At 35.1% G+C, this 15,902-nt stretch overlaps 1 protein-coding gene across 1 annotated transcript; it reads left to right on the top strand.

The window, feature by feature from the left end:
• Positions 1–311: 311 nt before the first annotated feature.
• On the top strand, positions 312–9,204 carry LOC121308500 (potassium voltage-gated channel subfamily V member 1-like). The gene is made up of 3 exons (XM_041240937.1): positions 312–432; positions 2,869–3,848; positions 8,072–9,204. The coding sequence occupies exons 2-3, from the start codon at positions 2,903–2,905 to the stop codon at positions 8,581–8,583; spliced, it is 1,458 nt and encodes a 485-aa protein (XP_041096871.1). The 5' UTR covers positions 312–432; positions 2,869–2,902; the 3' UTR covers positions 8,584–9,204.
• Positions 9,205–15,902: the final 6,698 nt, after the last annotated feature.

Genomic DNA, 15,902 nt, shown 5'->3' with positions numbered 1-15,902 from the left:
CAGAAAATACGCTGGCCCTGCGTTTTAATGGGTTATGTTTAGAAACACGAATTTGTTGCCTAGCAGCAGGGGTGGTCCCACGTGATCTCAGCAATTGATGGGCTGTTCACCTGAACCGCTGTGCATTGAGTTAACAGACGTTAAAGCCCACTTTCAGGATCGTGAAAAGTTGGGTTGGATCTTTTTTCTTTTTTTTTTTTTTTTTTCGGTATACATTCTGTTCTGTATGTAGAACTTAAATAGTGCATTTTTATGGGTTTATTTTTATTAAAAAAAAAAACAAAAAAAAAACGGTAAATATTGACTGAAAGTATCACTTGTTTATTTAATTTTTATTTATTGCTCATAAAGAGGAAAAATTGAAAGGAAAGAATGGATCTCTAACGTCCTTAGAAAATACAATTCTGCTACATAACCGTGACTAAGCTTTAGGTAAGTTGTAGTTTTTATTTAATTTTATTTTTTGTGTTGTGTGTGTGTGTGTGTGTGTGTGTGTGTGTATATGTGTCTATATATATATATATATATATATATATATATATATATATATATATATATATATATATAAAATGTTGCATTTTATATATATTTATATATACGTTTAAAGAAAAAAGGAAGAAGGAAGAAAAGCTTAATTTCTTCGTTTAAAAATTTTGCAAAAAAAAAAACAAAAATGTATGCAAAAAGATAGCGTTATTCTATCAAAATACTCTTTCTTTTTTTTTTTTTTTTTTTTTTTTTTAAAGCGAGTTAATTTTATTTGCTGTAGTTCATTGACAGATTAACCAAGTGAAGCATCTCGAGGTCGTATGTATATTCATCATATAGAGACAGGTTGTAATCGATGCTTTAACATTTTTTTGTTTGTCGTTTTGTTTTTGTTTTAATGAATAGCTCTAAAGTTTAGAAGAATGAAGCGTACATTATGTACATTAAAGTTCTGCCACCAAACAGATATACTAAGTAGTAGAACATTTTATCTCCCATAACTACCACCTCTTCTTTATTGACCACAGCCTTTTTTTAGTTTATATTATAGCCTCCTCTATTGCTATGTTCTATTTTTAATACAACCTATAACGCATCAAGTTCATTTGAATATCTGGACAGCATTCATTGAGTGTTAAATACTTATTTATGGACAATTTGACAACTTGTTTTAAAAACTATAGATTGTCTTTCCAAGTAGGAAACTATGGAACTACATTGTATTACATTTTATTCAAGATCAAATGTTTGTTTTGTATGGTAATGTTTATAGTTAGAAACAAAAAAGACAGATAAAAGACAGTATATTTCTAGTTGTTTACGTTCCACAGATTTAACAATAAGTATCCCATTTTAGGAAAATACATCGTGCACATGCTGTTTAAAACATTTGTGGCTGGTTACACAAACCCAAATTAAAGGACATGTAAAACGAAATACAGTAATTTACAATTTAGCATTTAGCCTACTGTTTTTCAAGGAAGCATTTAATATTTAGGAACATTTGTTGCAATAAGTCTAGAGAAAATGAACAATTTTGTATATGACAATGTTGCTTTAATAAATAATAAGCTTAATCATGGAATATCTTAAAGGCTATTTTTAGACTGTGAACTACTGTAAAATAAGCCATGTTTTACAGCGAAAATATGTTAATAACTTTAAGAGTTGTATCGCAATTCCAAATCTCTGTGCTCACATTTATACAAATTTTCACCATATGAAATATTAAGATAGTAGTTATTCTTTAGCTGATTCACTTGTCAGGCACATTGCTAATCCAATTTCTGCATTGTCAATAAAAATTGTAGAGGTGATTTCTAATGTCCCAATCCATCACCATTCAGAGCATCAAAATTCACCATACAAGAAAAATAAATGAAATAGAAAAAACAAGTATGTATTTCAGTTGTGCTAAATTTTCCAACTGCTTTAAATAATATATCAAAGTTGTTGATGTTATGGGTAAACATTTTCTCATTAGACTGTCCTGAGTTTCATTAGTGGTGTGGAAACAAGTATGCATGTGATACACAGCTTTGTTTTTCTTCAGGGACAGCTGCAAAGCTAACAGCTCAGGCAAGTGTAAACATACCTTTTCAACAGATAACTATATTTTCAGTTTGTTAACGTAAGTGTTAGCAAGTGTTAACCCACCTTTTCACAAGAGCAAATATTAAATTGATGTGAATTGATGCACACCAGTATCTTAATTTGCATTCTTACAATTGGTAAGTTACATGTTTGTTACATATTGAAGTACCCGTTCTTCATTTTGCTTTTAGTGTGCTTGGTAGGCATACTAAAGATACTTAAGATACTGCATGTAGAGCAGCATACTAAATGTGAAGTAAATTTGCTAAGTATCCAGTATCCTAAGTCATGGTATATGGTTTTTATTCGGCAAAAGAGAGCCCCAGTAAGAGCGAGTGGTTTATGTAAGGACATCCTCTTAAGGGGAATAAAAAGTGTATACCACGAGTGATCATTCAGTATCCTCTATGTATTAAAAAAAAAAAAAAAAAACTGTCAAGCAAAGGAAACATGCATAAATCATATCAGAATTAAATAAGTGTTTGTCTCGTATGTTTTGGAAGGCACTCATTTTTCTAGGCATGCATTAAGAAAGATGCACGTATTATACAAATAATGCACACTACTTGTAGAAACATGAAATACTTTGTAAAAAAAAAAAAAAAGCATACTGCTTTTAGGAGACACTTTTATTTTTGGTATATTTTATTTTTGTTTTGCACTTTAGGGCCACCGTACGTAACGTGTTCCAATAAAAACATTTTTTTTAAAAGTACCTTCTGATTTGAAATTCGTGACCCGCCAAACCTTACAAAGAGTTAATATTTCTGAATTTTCTTTTGACAGGTACCAGTGTAAATTTTTTCACAAAATATGCACCATGGAGTCAACCAGCTTTTCTTCTAGCCCTGCTAAATACTATGATAACAGTGCCTCCATTTTGTCTTTGGAATCAAGTGTCTTCTGTAGTGAACAGCACCTAAATGAAAACCCTTTAGATTGTTTTATTATAAATGTGGGAGGTAGCAGGTATGTGCTAACTCAAGAAATGCTGGCATCCTACCCTGAAACACGCCTCGGTAAGCTAGCAGTGTCAACACGGGAGGCTGTGTTGGACCTTTGTGATGATGCTAACTTTGTGGACAACGAATTCTTTTTTGACAGAAATTCGCAGACCTTTAAATACATCATGAACTATTATAAGACAGGACGTTTACACGTAATGGAGGAACTTTGTGCAATTTCATTCCTGCAAGAGATTGAATACTGGGGCATTGATGAGCTTAGCATTGACTCCTGTTGTAGAGACAAATATTACAGAAGAAAGGAAATGAGTGAAACTCTGAATGTACAGAAAGATTCAGAACCAATTGAGAATGAAGACGAGGACTTTTCTGGAGTAATCTGTGAAATGCTGCGGCAGAAGCTTTGGGAGGTTATGGAGAAACCAGACTCTTCTAAGGCTGCAAAAACTTTTGGTACATTATCTGTAGTTTTTGTGCTCATTTCCATTGCAAACATGTCTCTTATTTCACTGGATTTGAGCACACTAGAACCCCCTTTCTTGAATGCATTGGAATATATTTGTATAACATGGTTTACTGGGGAGCTGGTTTTGAGGTTCATATGTGTGAAGGACAAATGCAAGTTCAGTAAACGTGTGATCAACATAATAGATCTTCTTGCCATCTTACCTTTTTATGTTACTGTTCTGGTTGAGAATTTCCATGGAGGCTCCTCAGAACTGGAAAATGTAGGAAGGGTTGTTCAGATCCTGAGGCTGATGAGAGCACTGAGAATGCTGAAACTGGGAAGACATTCCACAGGTTTGTTTACTTTTAAACACTGAACACGTATTATTTACGTGTGTATATTATATGTATATGTATATGTGCCCCCACCCCCACTCCCTCAATTGTGTCAGGACATGAAGACATGAAATTAGCACCTGATTAGAATAGAGCAAGCATAAGCATCAACATAATGCCATGTCAACACCCATTGCCACACCACAGGCCTCTGAATACAACTCGCAGCGCAGTAAAAAAAAAAAAAAAAAAAAAGAAAGACATTTGCTGACACAGACTACAGTATTAAACAGCATATTAAACTTAATTGTGGTCTGTATAAATACCAGACACCAATAACATAAAACTAAAGTTAAACATATGTTTTCTTTTATTGTAATGCTAAAGTAAGTAGTTATATAGTACTATATGTAAAATGACACAATGTATATATCTGTAGAACTGTGTAGGTAAGGCTTACCTTGTAATTGGTAATTCAATTTAACCAGTCATTAATCCCCAGGAATTTTTCTGTACCCATTTTTACTGTAACCATTATTGGTTAAATACATTTTTTAAATCAGAGCTGTGTCTTGGCCTTTAACTGAGACCTCTGTGTTTATATAAAGTTTCTAGTGTAGCCATGTGGCATTAAACCATTAAGCATGGTGCAGATAGAAAATACATCTTTATATAAGTATTTAGTTTGGAATAGATGAAGCAACTGTGATAACATCAGAGCTTTATACAATGAAACATCCAAAATAGGTTGTCCTGTGTTCCATCTCTTTTATCAGAGTTCATCAGTGTTATTATGAAAACAGAGTTGATAGTAACCAGGTATCAAGGCTGTTCTTGTATATATTATATATAGATCATTTCTCACTGCTCCAGGCAACAGAAGAGTATTAATAGCTATACTAATACTGTTATATTTTTCTTTAAAAATAGAATGTTAAGTATGATCTCAGTATGTTTTGCAGTAAATCAGTGTGTAATATAACGGAAGTAATATCATGAACATTATTTTTTCTATATTACTTTTCTGCCAAAGAGGTTAGACATATATTCTAATGTATCCAATTGTGTTTCCCTGGTTGCCTTAAACTCTGAGCATATAGAGGATAATATAGACTCTTGTTTATATTATATTTTTTTTTAAAGTATGACATAGTTTATTTAGGCATAAGTGATTGCAGCAGTGAAATGGCAGGTAAAAGAATCATTCAGTGCCAGTAATGGCATTTGGCAACTTTGCTTTATAAAACTGATGAAGCCACTTCTATCCAGAACATTCACATACACAAAATGATATCCATTTGGAAAGCCATTATCAGTGACTAATGTTAAACACCTAATACACTAAACAGCAAGCGGGGGAAGCTACAGCCTACAAAATAAAAGCCAAGGTGGCACCTACCAGAGAACATTTGCGTTTAAAAATATATTTAAAATAAAATAAACAAAGGTCATATCTCAGAAACCGATCGAGGCAGTGACTTCATATTTGCAGGGTTTTATAAACAATCCCTGCTAGACATGCTGAGGACCATACCATTGACCTCTGATATGATATGGCTGCCATATTGAGGTCATGTGACATGATAAATATCTGCTCTGTAGTAAGTTCTTTTTTCAAATGTTTGCTACACAGGTATACTTAGTTTATATCCATGAGAGGTAGTGTCAAGTGAACAATTCCACATGGTTAATCTTTGGCCATATTAATGATACAAACTTCTGCCAGACAGTAGTTTTGGTACACTGCTGTATTCTATGATTCTCTTAAAAACGTACATTACCCTGTAAATCTTTTTCACATATCCACGTTGCTTCATGCTTATACACCATTCAGTCTGATATGACATTCCACTGTGATTATGCCATGAGGATTATTTATTTTGTTCACAAAAACTACTATTTCTAGTTCTAAAGAATTTACTTTGTGCTATTTAAAGTCTGTGCTAGTTTTTACTGATTGTGGAAAGGAATTAATTTATGAATTTCAACAGGAAATTAGTCACAACTCATTAGATATCAATCACTCAGTCCTTATTTGGCTCCCTCTGAAATTCTAGAACGAGAAAAGGCCATTCGGCCTGCCTATGCTCGCTTGCTTATGTGCAAGCTTGGTCCATTAACACTCGAGAGGAAAAACAAAAAAAACCATAACCAGTTAGTAGGGTAAAATAAACCTCTGGGAATCCATGGCTATCTGACCGCCCTTCCTCCAGTTGGCTAGCTAAAGGTCTTATTATGGTCACAAAGAGAATTATACAATATTGTTCATGACAGCATCCAGTCTGTTGAAGGATTCATTAGTCTTTGCTTCAACAACTCTGTCCACCAGTCAGTTCCAGTGGTTCACCCTATCTGTGAAAAAGCTCCTTCTCCCCTCGATTCTGAATATGCCCTTCAGCTTCCACCTATGGTCTCTAGTTCTGTTCTCTGTGAAAAATAATTCTCAGCAGTTACATTTATGTAGATTAAGAATAAAAATGGTCCCAGTATTGATCCCTCTAGTACCCCACTTGTTATGTTACTCCAGTTTGATGCCTGGCCTCTATAACTCTGCTTTCTATCTTGTAACAAGTTATGAATCCATGCTGCTACTTTACCATTTATTCCTAATTATTCAGTCTTTAGATATAGATACAGTACTGTCAAATGCTTTTTGAAATCAAGTCCTTGTCCACTCTAGTAATCACCTCCTGAAAAAAATTATAGTAAATTAGTTAAACAAGATCTACCCTTCTTAAAGCCATGTTGACTGTCTCCTATAATGTTGTTACTATATAAATATTCATACATTTTGGTTCCTATTATAGTCCATGATTTTACATATGATCGATGTTAAGTATGTAGTTCCCAGGGTCAAATTTATGTCCCTTTTTTTTTTTAAATGTAGGAACAACATCACCAATTTTCCAGTCCAGTGGGAAGGCTCCATTATTTCTAGATTTATTGAATATATAACATATTGGTTTCAAAATCTGTTCTCTAGTTTCCATGAGGACTCCTGGACAGATTCCATCAGGCCCTGGGGATTTTTTTTACTGATTGACACATACACACATACCTCATGAAGCAATAGGACAGGTACACATAGATTAGTCTTGCTTGGTTAATACATATCTTCAAAATAGTATTATCAGTGGAAAGAAAACCCCAATATGAGAAGAAAGAAATTGACAGGTTGTTAATATGAACTCCCATACGGTGGATACTTACAATATTTACTACAAAAGAAATGTGCTACATTTGTTGGCATCAATAAGTGTTATGAAAAAGAAACATCTTTTTTTTTTTTTTTTTTTTTTTTTTTTAAGTGGAAAGAACCAATTTGGGCAATCCTTTTTTTTTTATGTCTTCTGCAAATTTCTAAGCTACAGTTCTGTACCAATTGAGTCCATTATAATACAATATTAATATGTTAGCCCTCTTCTGCAAATAATACAGTATATACACACACTGAGTGGTAAATTGCATCTAGATATTAGTCTCATTCACTAACAAGTGGGATTTACTGTGCAAAATTGCTTGCTGAACTACAATTCCATACATTTAAAATGGATACCACAGAAGTTGACAAGTTCAACATTTGTGATTGCTGTGTAAGGCTTAACATATCTGACAGCTGTAGTATTGTAAAACTAGTGGTTTCATTATGGTGTTCTTAATTACTGTACCTTTGTATAGCTCATGTGCATACAGATCTGGGACAGGTAAGCAAGTGTGGCAATAGCTGTAGTGTGTGCTTGAGTAACAGGTTCCTTATGCAAATTTGTAATTTGAGCTGATAGTATAAATGATTAGCCCAGTAAATATGTTTTTTGTATTTCAGACTGATTGCTTTAGTAAAGAAGTCTTGTACTGCATAAATAGTTATGTTTATATAATGAAAAAAGACTGAAAAAACACCAAAATCTAAGTAACCGTTATGCTTAAATATAGGTATTTATTATGAGGGGCTGTCAGTTCTTAAAGCACTTCAGACACTGCTGATATGCCACCCTTTGACTAACACATTTCTATTGTCCTTTAACATTTGTGAAACAGTACAAACATTAGATTTATCACCAATTCTAAGCTTCTTCTTCAGATAGTGATTAAACCTGTTTATTGGAATGTAAGCCACAGACCAAAGTTAAAACATACCTTTGAACATTAATGTGTCCTTAAATTGTTGCTCAGGAGATATAAGAAAGAAAAAAAAAGTATACTTAAATGTTGTGTAATGTCTGCTTTACTTTTTCTTTCAGGCCTTAAATCCCTAGGAATGACTATCACCCTGTGTTATGAAGAAGTTGGCCTGCTCCTACTTTTCCTTTCTGTGGGAATTTCCATTTTCTCCAACATAGAATATGCTGTTGAACACAACATACCTGACACATACTTTACAAGTGTCCCCTGTGCATGGTGGTGGGCTACCACTTCTATGACAACAGTTGGTTATGGGGATATAAGACCTGACACCACACTAGGCAAGATAGTGGCTTGTCTGTGCATCTTGTCTGGCATTCTCCTCTTATCTCTGCCGATTGCAATCATCAATGACAGATTTTCTGCCTGTTATTTTACATTAAAGATGAAGGAGGCTGCGCTACGGAACCGTGAAGCACTCAGAAAGCTTACCAAGAATTTCCCCTTAGATGCTGTTGTCAATTTAAATCTGAGAGACATTTATGCACAGAGTATCATGGAAATGTTACGTTTAAAAAGCAGGGAGAGGGCAAGTACTAGAAGTAGCAGAGGAGATGATTTGTGGTGGTAGAACAGTTTTATCATGCCCATGCTAGTAAACAACATGATATATTTGTAAAATAATACAAATGGTAATAAAAAAGATTTTTGTTAATACTTTAGTTGCAAAGGGTAATCCAGTAAAGCTGATGTTGAACCTCGGATCTGGAGAGTAACCTGGCCCCAGTAGTTTGGATTACAAATTGTTCTTCAAATTTATATTTCTGTGTGTTACTTATTTTAACTTAAAAAATAATTTATAGTAATCCTGCAGTGCCTCATAGTCCTGGCAGGGATATGTAAATGTAGGCAGATTTCTTATTTTTCCACAGTTGTAATTAGCACTTACAATACAATGTTTCCAAAATTGTATTGCTCCAAAAAATAGTATTTGAAATGTAAAATGACCTATGTTGGAGTGAAAATACTAAAATTATTGGAAAAACTGGAACACAGTGCCTCACTGATTGTAATTGCTATCTTGTTGATGTTTTATTCAAAACTGTAGATGATGCCCTTTACAGTTAAGTTGAGCAAATTATTCAGTAAGCCAACACAATTTATAGGTTTATGCGAATTGATCTTGTGTAAACTAATTAACCTACCAATATCTTGAGATAGAAGGTCAGCCTCTTTAACATATAAAATCTAAATTGCCCTTTTATTACTTTGACTACTTTATTACAATATTTTGATTAAATCAAATTGAAACTGAAATTTGTTAGTGTACAGTGTAAACAATATTTTTAATTTACCAATATAGTAAATATAGAGTTAATTTATTTGAGCTGTAATGGCAAGTACTGTAGGCATAAAACTGAAGGTTCATGTGTCAAGATAACAAATCACTGCAAACAAGGTTTATGGCACCTTTTTTGAGCAAGAACCTTTTCATTACTGAGACAGCCTGGGCTGTCATAAATGTCAAACATGATTTTGGCTGTTTCAAAAAAGTGCAGCATATCAAGTGCTTACTCTTATGGATTCAGTTATAAAAACTAAGGTTTTTATTGTTAAAATGTATTTATTTCAATATTGATACTGTTGAGCATGTTATGCATTATGAATTTATGTTGTCCTACTTCCCACTGTTTGTAATGTATTTAATTATAATATGCAATAAAGCAAAGCTACAAAACATTCATTTAAAAGATTATTATTTTCTGTAACCTAAAAAGGAAAAGTCATAAATAAGAAAGGACCTTTCTCTAGTGTAAGTATGTCTAATTCTCTCTTGATAACACACAATGCACTGGTGTGCAATGAAGATAGCAAGGAAAAAGACAAGCCTTATAAGCAAGAACAAAGGGACTGAATATTGTGACAGTTGCCATATGATTGTATTAAATCATTGAATACAACTTGTTAGAAGTACTTAGCTTCAAATTCTATTTGTTGTTCTCTTACCTTACATGACGTTTGAGTGATTTTTCTGTAGCCAACATTACATACTGTATGTCTATGACAGGCACCTTGAACTGGAGAGAAACTCCTCTACTGATTATTCAAAACACTTATCAAAAAGAAACAAAACACCATTTAGAGATTGCAATGACAAAAGTAAAAATAAAAGGCATTTCACTTCAGTTATTATTGTGTATCCATCAGTTAACTGTTGTTACGATAAATAGGTAGAGCGATAACAAGTACCACACAATTTTTATGACTTTTTTTATTACTGAGTTTCAAAACTTTCTAAACAATTGCGCCTTAAACTCAAAATCAATTATTGTAAGGTGACATTGGTTTTATGTAGGAAAATATTTTTAAGAAAAATAAAAAACTGAAATATCTTGCTTGCATAAGTATTCAACCCCGACACATTAATATTTGGTAGAGCCACCTTTCGCTGCAATAACAGCTTTAAGTCTTTTGGGGTAAGTATGTACCAGCTTTGTACACAGTGTCGGAGTGATTTTGGCCCATTCTTCTTGGCCGATTTGCTCCAGGTTGTTAAGGTTGGTTGGACGACGCTAGTGGACCGCATTTTTCAAACAGTGCCACAGATTCTCAATGGGATTGAGATCAGGACTTTGACTGGGCCACTGTAAGACATTCACCTTTTTGTTCTTGAGCCACTCCAATGTTGCTTTGGCCTTGTGCTTGGGATCATTGTCCTGCTGAAAGGTGAATTTCCTCCCAAGCTTCAGTTTTTTAGCAGACTGAAGCAGATTCTCTTGCAGTATTTTCCTGTATTTTGCTCCATCCATTCTTCCTTCAATTGTAACAAGATGCCCAGTCCCTGCTGATGAGAAGCATCCCCACAGCATGATGCTGCCACCACCATACTTCACTGTAGGGATGGTGTGTCTTGAGGCATGGGCAGTGATAGGTTTGCACCACACATAGCGTTTTGAGTTTTGGCCAAGAAGCTCTATCTTGGTCTCATCTGACCACAAAACCTTTTTCCCACATCGCAGCTGGGTCACTCTCATGCTTTCTGGTAAATTCCAGACGTGCTTTCATATGGTTCTTTTTGAGTAACGGCTTCTTTCTTGCCACCCTCCCATACAGGCCAGTGTTATGCAGAGCTCTTGATATGGTTGACTGGTGCACCATTACTCCAGCTCCTTCAAAGTGATTGTTGGCCTCTCTGTGGCTTCTCTCACAAGTCTCCTTCTTGTTTGAGCACTGAGTTTTGAGGGACGGCCTTTTCTTGGCAGTGCCTGGGTGGTGTGATGCAGCTTCCACTTTCTGATTATTGATCCAACTGTGCTCACTGGGATATCCAAACACTTGGATATTATTTTGTACCCTTTCCCTAATCTATGCATTTGTATTACTTTATCTCTAACTTCTGTAGAATGCTCTTTGGTCTTCATTTTCCTTCAGATTCACAGCCTTACCAATGATCCTTCAACAGTGGGGTTTTTCTCCAGAAAATGTGACAGCAACTTTAATGGTTCACAGGTGGAGGTTAATGGTAAGGTAATTGTGTCCTTGTTAGGGCAATTTCTTTCATCGGTGCAAACTGGGAGCTTCCACAGCACAGGGGTTGAATACTTATGCAAGCAAGATATTTCAGTTTTTTTTATTTTTCTTAAAAATATTTTCCAACATAAAACGAATGTCACCTTACAATAATTGATTCTGAGCTTCAGTGTTTAAAAATAAAATATCAAACAGAACGAAATTTCAATGTACCATTTGTAATTCAGTAATATGAGAGAATTGGTCAGGGGTCTGAATACTTTTGCAAGCCACTGTATATAGATATATATATATATATATATATATATATATATATATATATATATATATATATATATATATATATATAGATATTTCGAGACAGAGAGAGAGAGAGAGAGAGAGAGAGAGAGAGAGATACGCACGTAAGATAATACAAGTACGTACAGTATATCTTCATTTCCAGACTAGATTGTACCTTTACCAATATAACATTGTGTAATATGGTTGATAAATTGGTTCAGATATTTCATGGGTTGTTGCATCTGTCTGGAATGGTTTCATTACCATACAAAATAGTCAGACAACCAGTTTTAGAGAAGTTTCTACTTTATATTTACTGCCTCATCGGTTCCTAACCCTTGGGTCAACAATAGTTCTCGATGAAGCTGCATCATATTTTAGTCTCATTTGTACATGCATTTAGTTAAAGGATCACATCTATAAATTATTCAGAATTTTGTGAACTAACAATTAGTGTGATTAGATCAGTGATTTTTTTACTGTTCTAAATGACAGAATGAGTTTAACACCTCTTCTCTGAGATACCAGTACAGACTTTTAAGTATTAGATTTCCATTACATGAGAGTAGGTGTTAAAACATCATGCTGATATTGGACTCAGCTCTTGCCAAGATAAGCACCAACTAAGACATAGCTTCTTTTACTGTAAACTAATGTCATCCACCTGTGTTATTAGTTGTTAGTTGTGTTTGAAATTAACTATATCTGTTTGGTACTTAATAAAGCCCAGCCACGCAACATTTGACAGGCTGAACAAGATGAATAAGTGGGTTTGTGAGATGATATTAAGAGAGATAATTGCTCAAAGAAGCTATGATGCATGGCGAGTGGTTTTTCAAAAATCATGATGCAGGGAGTGAGTTTTAGAAAGCACTTGCACTCAGAGGAAGAAAGAAATATTCACTTAAAATTGAAAACGCCATAATCCACTCACTGATAATACACTAACCCTACCTGACCTGACCCGAGCCTGAACTAGAGTTCCAGTGCATGAGAGTAAACAAACGAGAGGAGGTCATTCGACCCATCTTGCTCGTTTGGTTGTCAGTAGCTTACTGATCCCAGAATCTCATCAAGCAGCTTCTTGAAGGATCCCAGGGTGTCAGCTTCAACAAATTACTGGGGAGTTGGTTCCAGACCCTCAAAATTCTCTGTAAAAAAGTGCCTCCTATTTTCTGTTATGAATGCCCCCTTGTCTAATCTCCATTTGTGACCCCTGGTCCTTGTTTATTTTTTCAGGTCAAAAACGTCCCTTGGGTCAACATTGTCAATACCTTTTAGAATTTTGAATGTTTGAATCAGGTTGCTATGTAGTCTTCTTTGTTCAAGACTGCATAGATTCAATTATTTTAGCCTGTCTGCATATGACTTGCCTTTTAAACCTGGAATGATTCTGGTTGCTCTTCTTTGCACTCTTTCTAGAGCAGCAATATCCTTTTTGTAGCCCCGAACTATCACAGAAGCACACTGTCAACTGAGTGCAGCCTGATAAATCTGGGCGCCTGTGCCGGCGTTTCATCATAGAACTTTGTGTATGCCTTGTGTTTTCCAACACCCTTTTCACATATGCATGGAAGTACCAACAATGGTATCCCAAGTGTGGGAAAACATACACACAGGTGTACATAGAAAAACCAAAATGCAAAACAAAACACAGTGGGAAAAACAGCTACAAAACAAAAGGTGGCCAAGTTCGGGCCGTGCACCAGGAACCTTCTACCTATACAAACTAACCAAATTTTAGTGGGATTAATTTTATTGTCTTACCAGTTAAATGTTGTTTCTGAATACCAGCATTAGTTAAATTTGAGTTACCATGGAAAATCATAGAACTGCTGTTGTCAGGGTTTAATAGGCAATGATAGTTCAAGGGAACACAATGAATTGATAAATTAAACCAATTAACAGTTTTGTACTCAAACCTGTCAAGACAGCAGTCCCAGCTTCACGGGCCATGTTAGAATGACCAGAGGTCTAAAAGATGATAAATACTAAATTAAATCTTCACAGTTCCAAAATCACTAGTTAAAAACAACAAACATGTACATTACCGGTCAAAAGTTTTAGAACACCTCAATTTTTCCAGTTTTTATTGAAATTTACGCAGTTTAATGTCCAGTGTACTCTGAAATTAAAGCATAGAACAAATAAACAATTGGAGATAAAAAAGAAATCATGGAATAGTTTTGTTTAACAAAATTTAATCTAAATTTTTTACTCATCAAAGTAGCCACCTTTTGCAGATATAACAGCTGAACACACTTGTGGCATTCTTTCTACAATGGAAATCAAATATTGTTCGGAAAGTTCTTCCCAACACTGTTGCAGAAGTTCCCACAAATGTGTTGCACTTGTAGGTTGTTTTGCTTTCACCCTTCTGTCCAGTTCATCCCAAACCAGCTCGATGGGGTTTAAGTCTGGAGACTGTGCTGGCCGTTTCATGATTTGAAGCCTACCGTCCTGTTCTTTTCTTCTAAGGTAGTTCTGACATAGCCTGGAGGTATGTTTTGGGTCATTATCTTGCTGTAGGATGAACTCCTGACCAACTACATGTATACCAGAGGGTATTGCATGGCACTGCAAAATGCTGTGGTACCCGTTTTGGTTCAGGGTGCCACTCACTCTGTGCAAGTGGTCAACTCTGGATCCAGCAAAAGAGCCCCAGATCATCACGCTTCCTCCTCCATGTTTGACAGTTGGTGTCACACACCGAGGAAGCATCCTTTCGACTACTCGACGGCATACAAAAACCCTACGTGATGAACCGAAGATTTCAAATTTTGATTTATCGGTCCATCAGACCTTCTTCCAGTCTTCAGTAATCCACTGGCGGTGCTTCATGGCCCAAGCAAGCCTCTTTTTCTTATTTTGCCATCTTAGCAATGGCTTTCTTACCGCCACTCGACCTGTCAAACCTGCAGCTCGAAGTCTTCTCTTCACAGTTGAAACTGAGACTTGCTTACTTCAACCAGTGTTAAGCTGTGCTTGAAGCTGTTGTCCTGTGAGCCGCCTATCACGCAAGCTATTGACTCTCAGAAACTTGTCTTCTGATTCTGTTATGGATTTGGGTCTGCAAGACCTCTTCCTGTCAGAGTTAACTTCAGTTTCCAAGCGCCTTTTGACGGTGTAGAAAACTGTACTCACTGACACCTTGGCTTTCTTTGCAATTTCTGTAAAAGAGGGTTATAATGGTCTGTCTGTCTTCCTTTGTTAATTGCCTTTTTCTCGCCATTATGATAGCAATATACTACTTGCTGCAGTACAATACTGTCCAAATAATGCTTAAGAGGGTGTAGTAACACAGTCTGTTCCAACACTGCTTTTTTATACAGACAGAGGGTTTGTAAGTAATCAACAAAAGTTGGGACACATGTAGGAATTGTTATCTTAGACTTAAGACTCTCTTCGTCTGGCAATCTGAATATAAATTGCACTTACAACAATTAAAGACAGAGCAAGATCAATGCCTTTTTTAAACCAGCTCTCTCTGCCTCTGAACAACACCGATTATGGACAGTCTATATTTTGACCATTGTTGGGACATTATATTTTATTTGTATTATTGCATTTTTCCAAGTTTTAAATTTTTATTCCTATAACATAAAATTAAGTCAACTTAGTCTGAATAGTTTCTTGTTTAAAATATAAGGCTATACCTTTTTAAATACTTGCCTGTTTTTGTAATTCAGCAGGTTTAAGAGATCCGTAATTCTAGCAAATCATGAGTATCATCCAATGTTATTTTGCACAGCCTTGTTATGTGTCACGAGTAACACTACATCTTGACTTAAAATGTTCCAATTTCCTAGTATTAAATTACCTCAAGGCCTTAAGCCAAAACTTCATGTCTATAAATTGCCACTGTTTTGATCATACTGGCATTGAACCATTCTTCATATATACTTCTTTAAATGTGGATGCTCGGCATTTAGACATCTCTTTATGTTGCTAAATTCACTGTATGTCTTTTCACTTTCAAATCAAATTCCAACATAATTCCAGTTTAATTTGTTTAATGGTATTTTCTTTCTCATAACAATGAATGAACAAAAAATGTATGATCGCCTTTGTACATTTTTTCAGTGCTCTACTTCCTGTCATGAAGGACTGAACACAGAAAATGTGAGTCATGATGTC

The sequence above is a fragment of the Polyodon spathula genome, chromosome 3, assembly GCF_017654505.1.
Source record: "Polyodon spathula isolate WHYD16114869_AA chromosome 3, ASM1765450v1, whole genome shotgun sequence".
Lineage (NCBI taxonomy): Eukaryota > Metazoa > Chordata > Actinopteri > Acipenseriformes > Polyodontidae > Polyodon > Polyodon spathula.
This window is presented reverse-complemented; position numbering and strand designations above follow the sequence as displayed.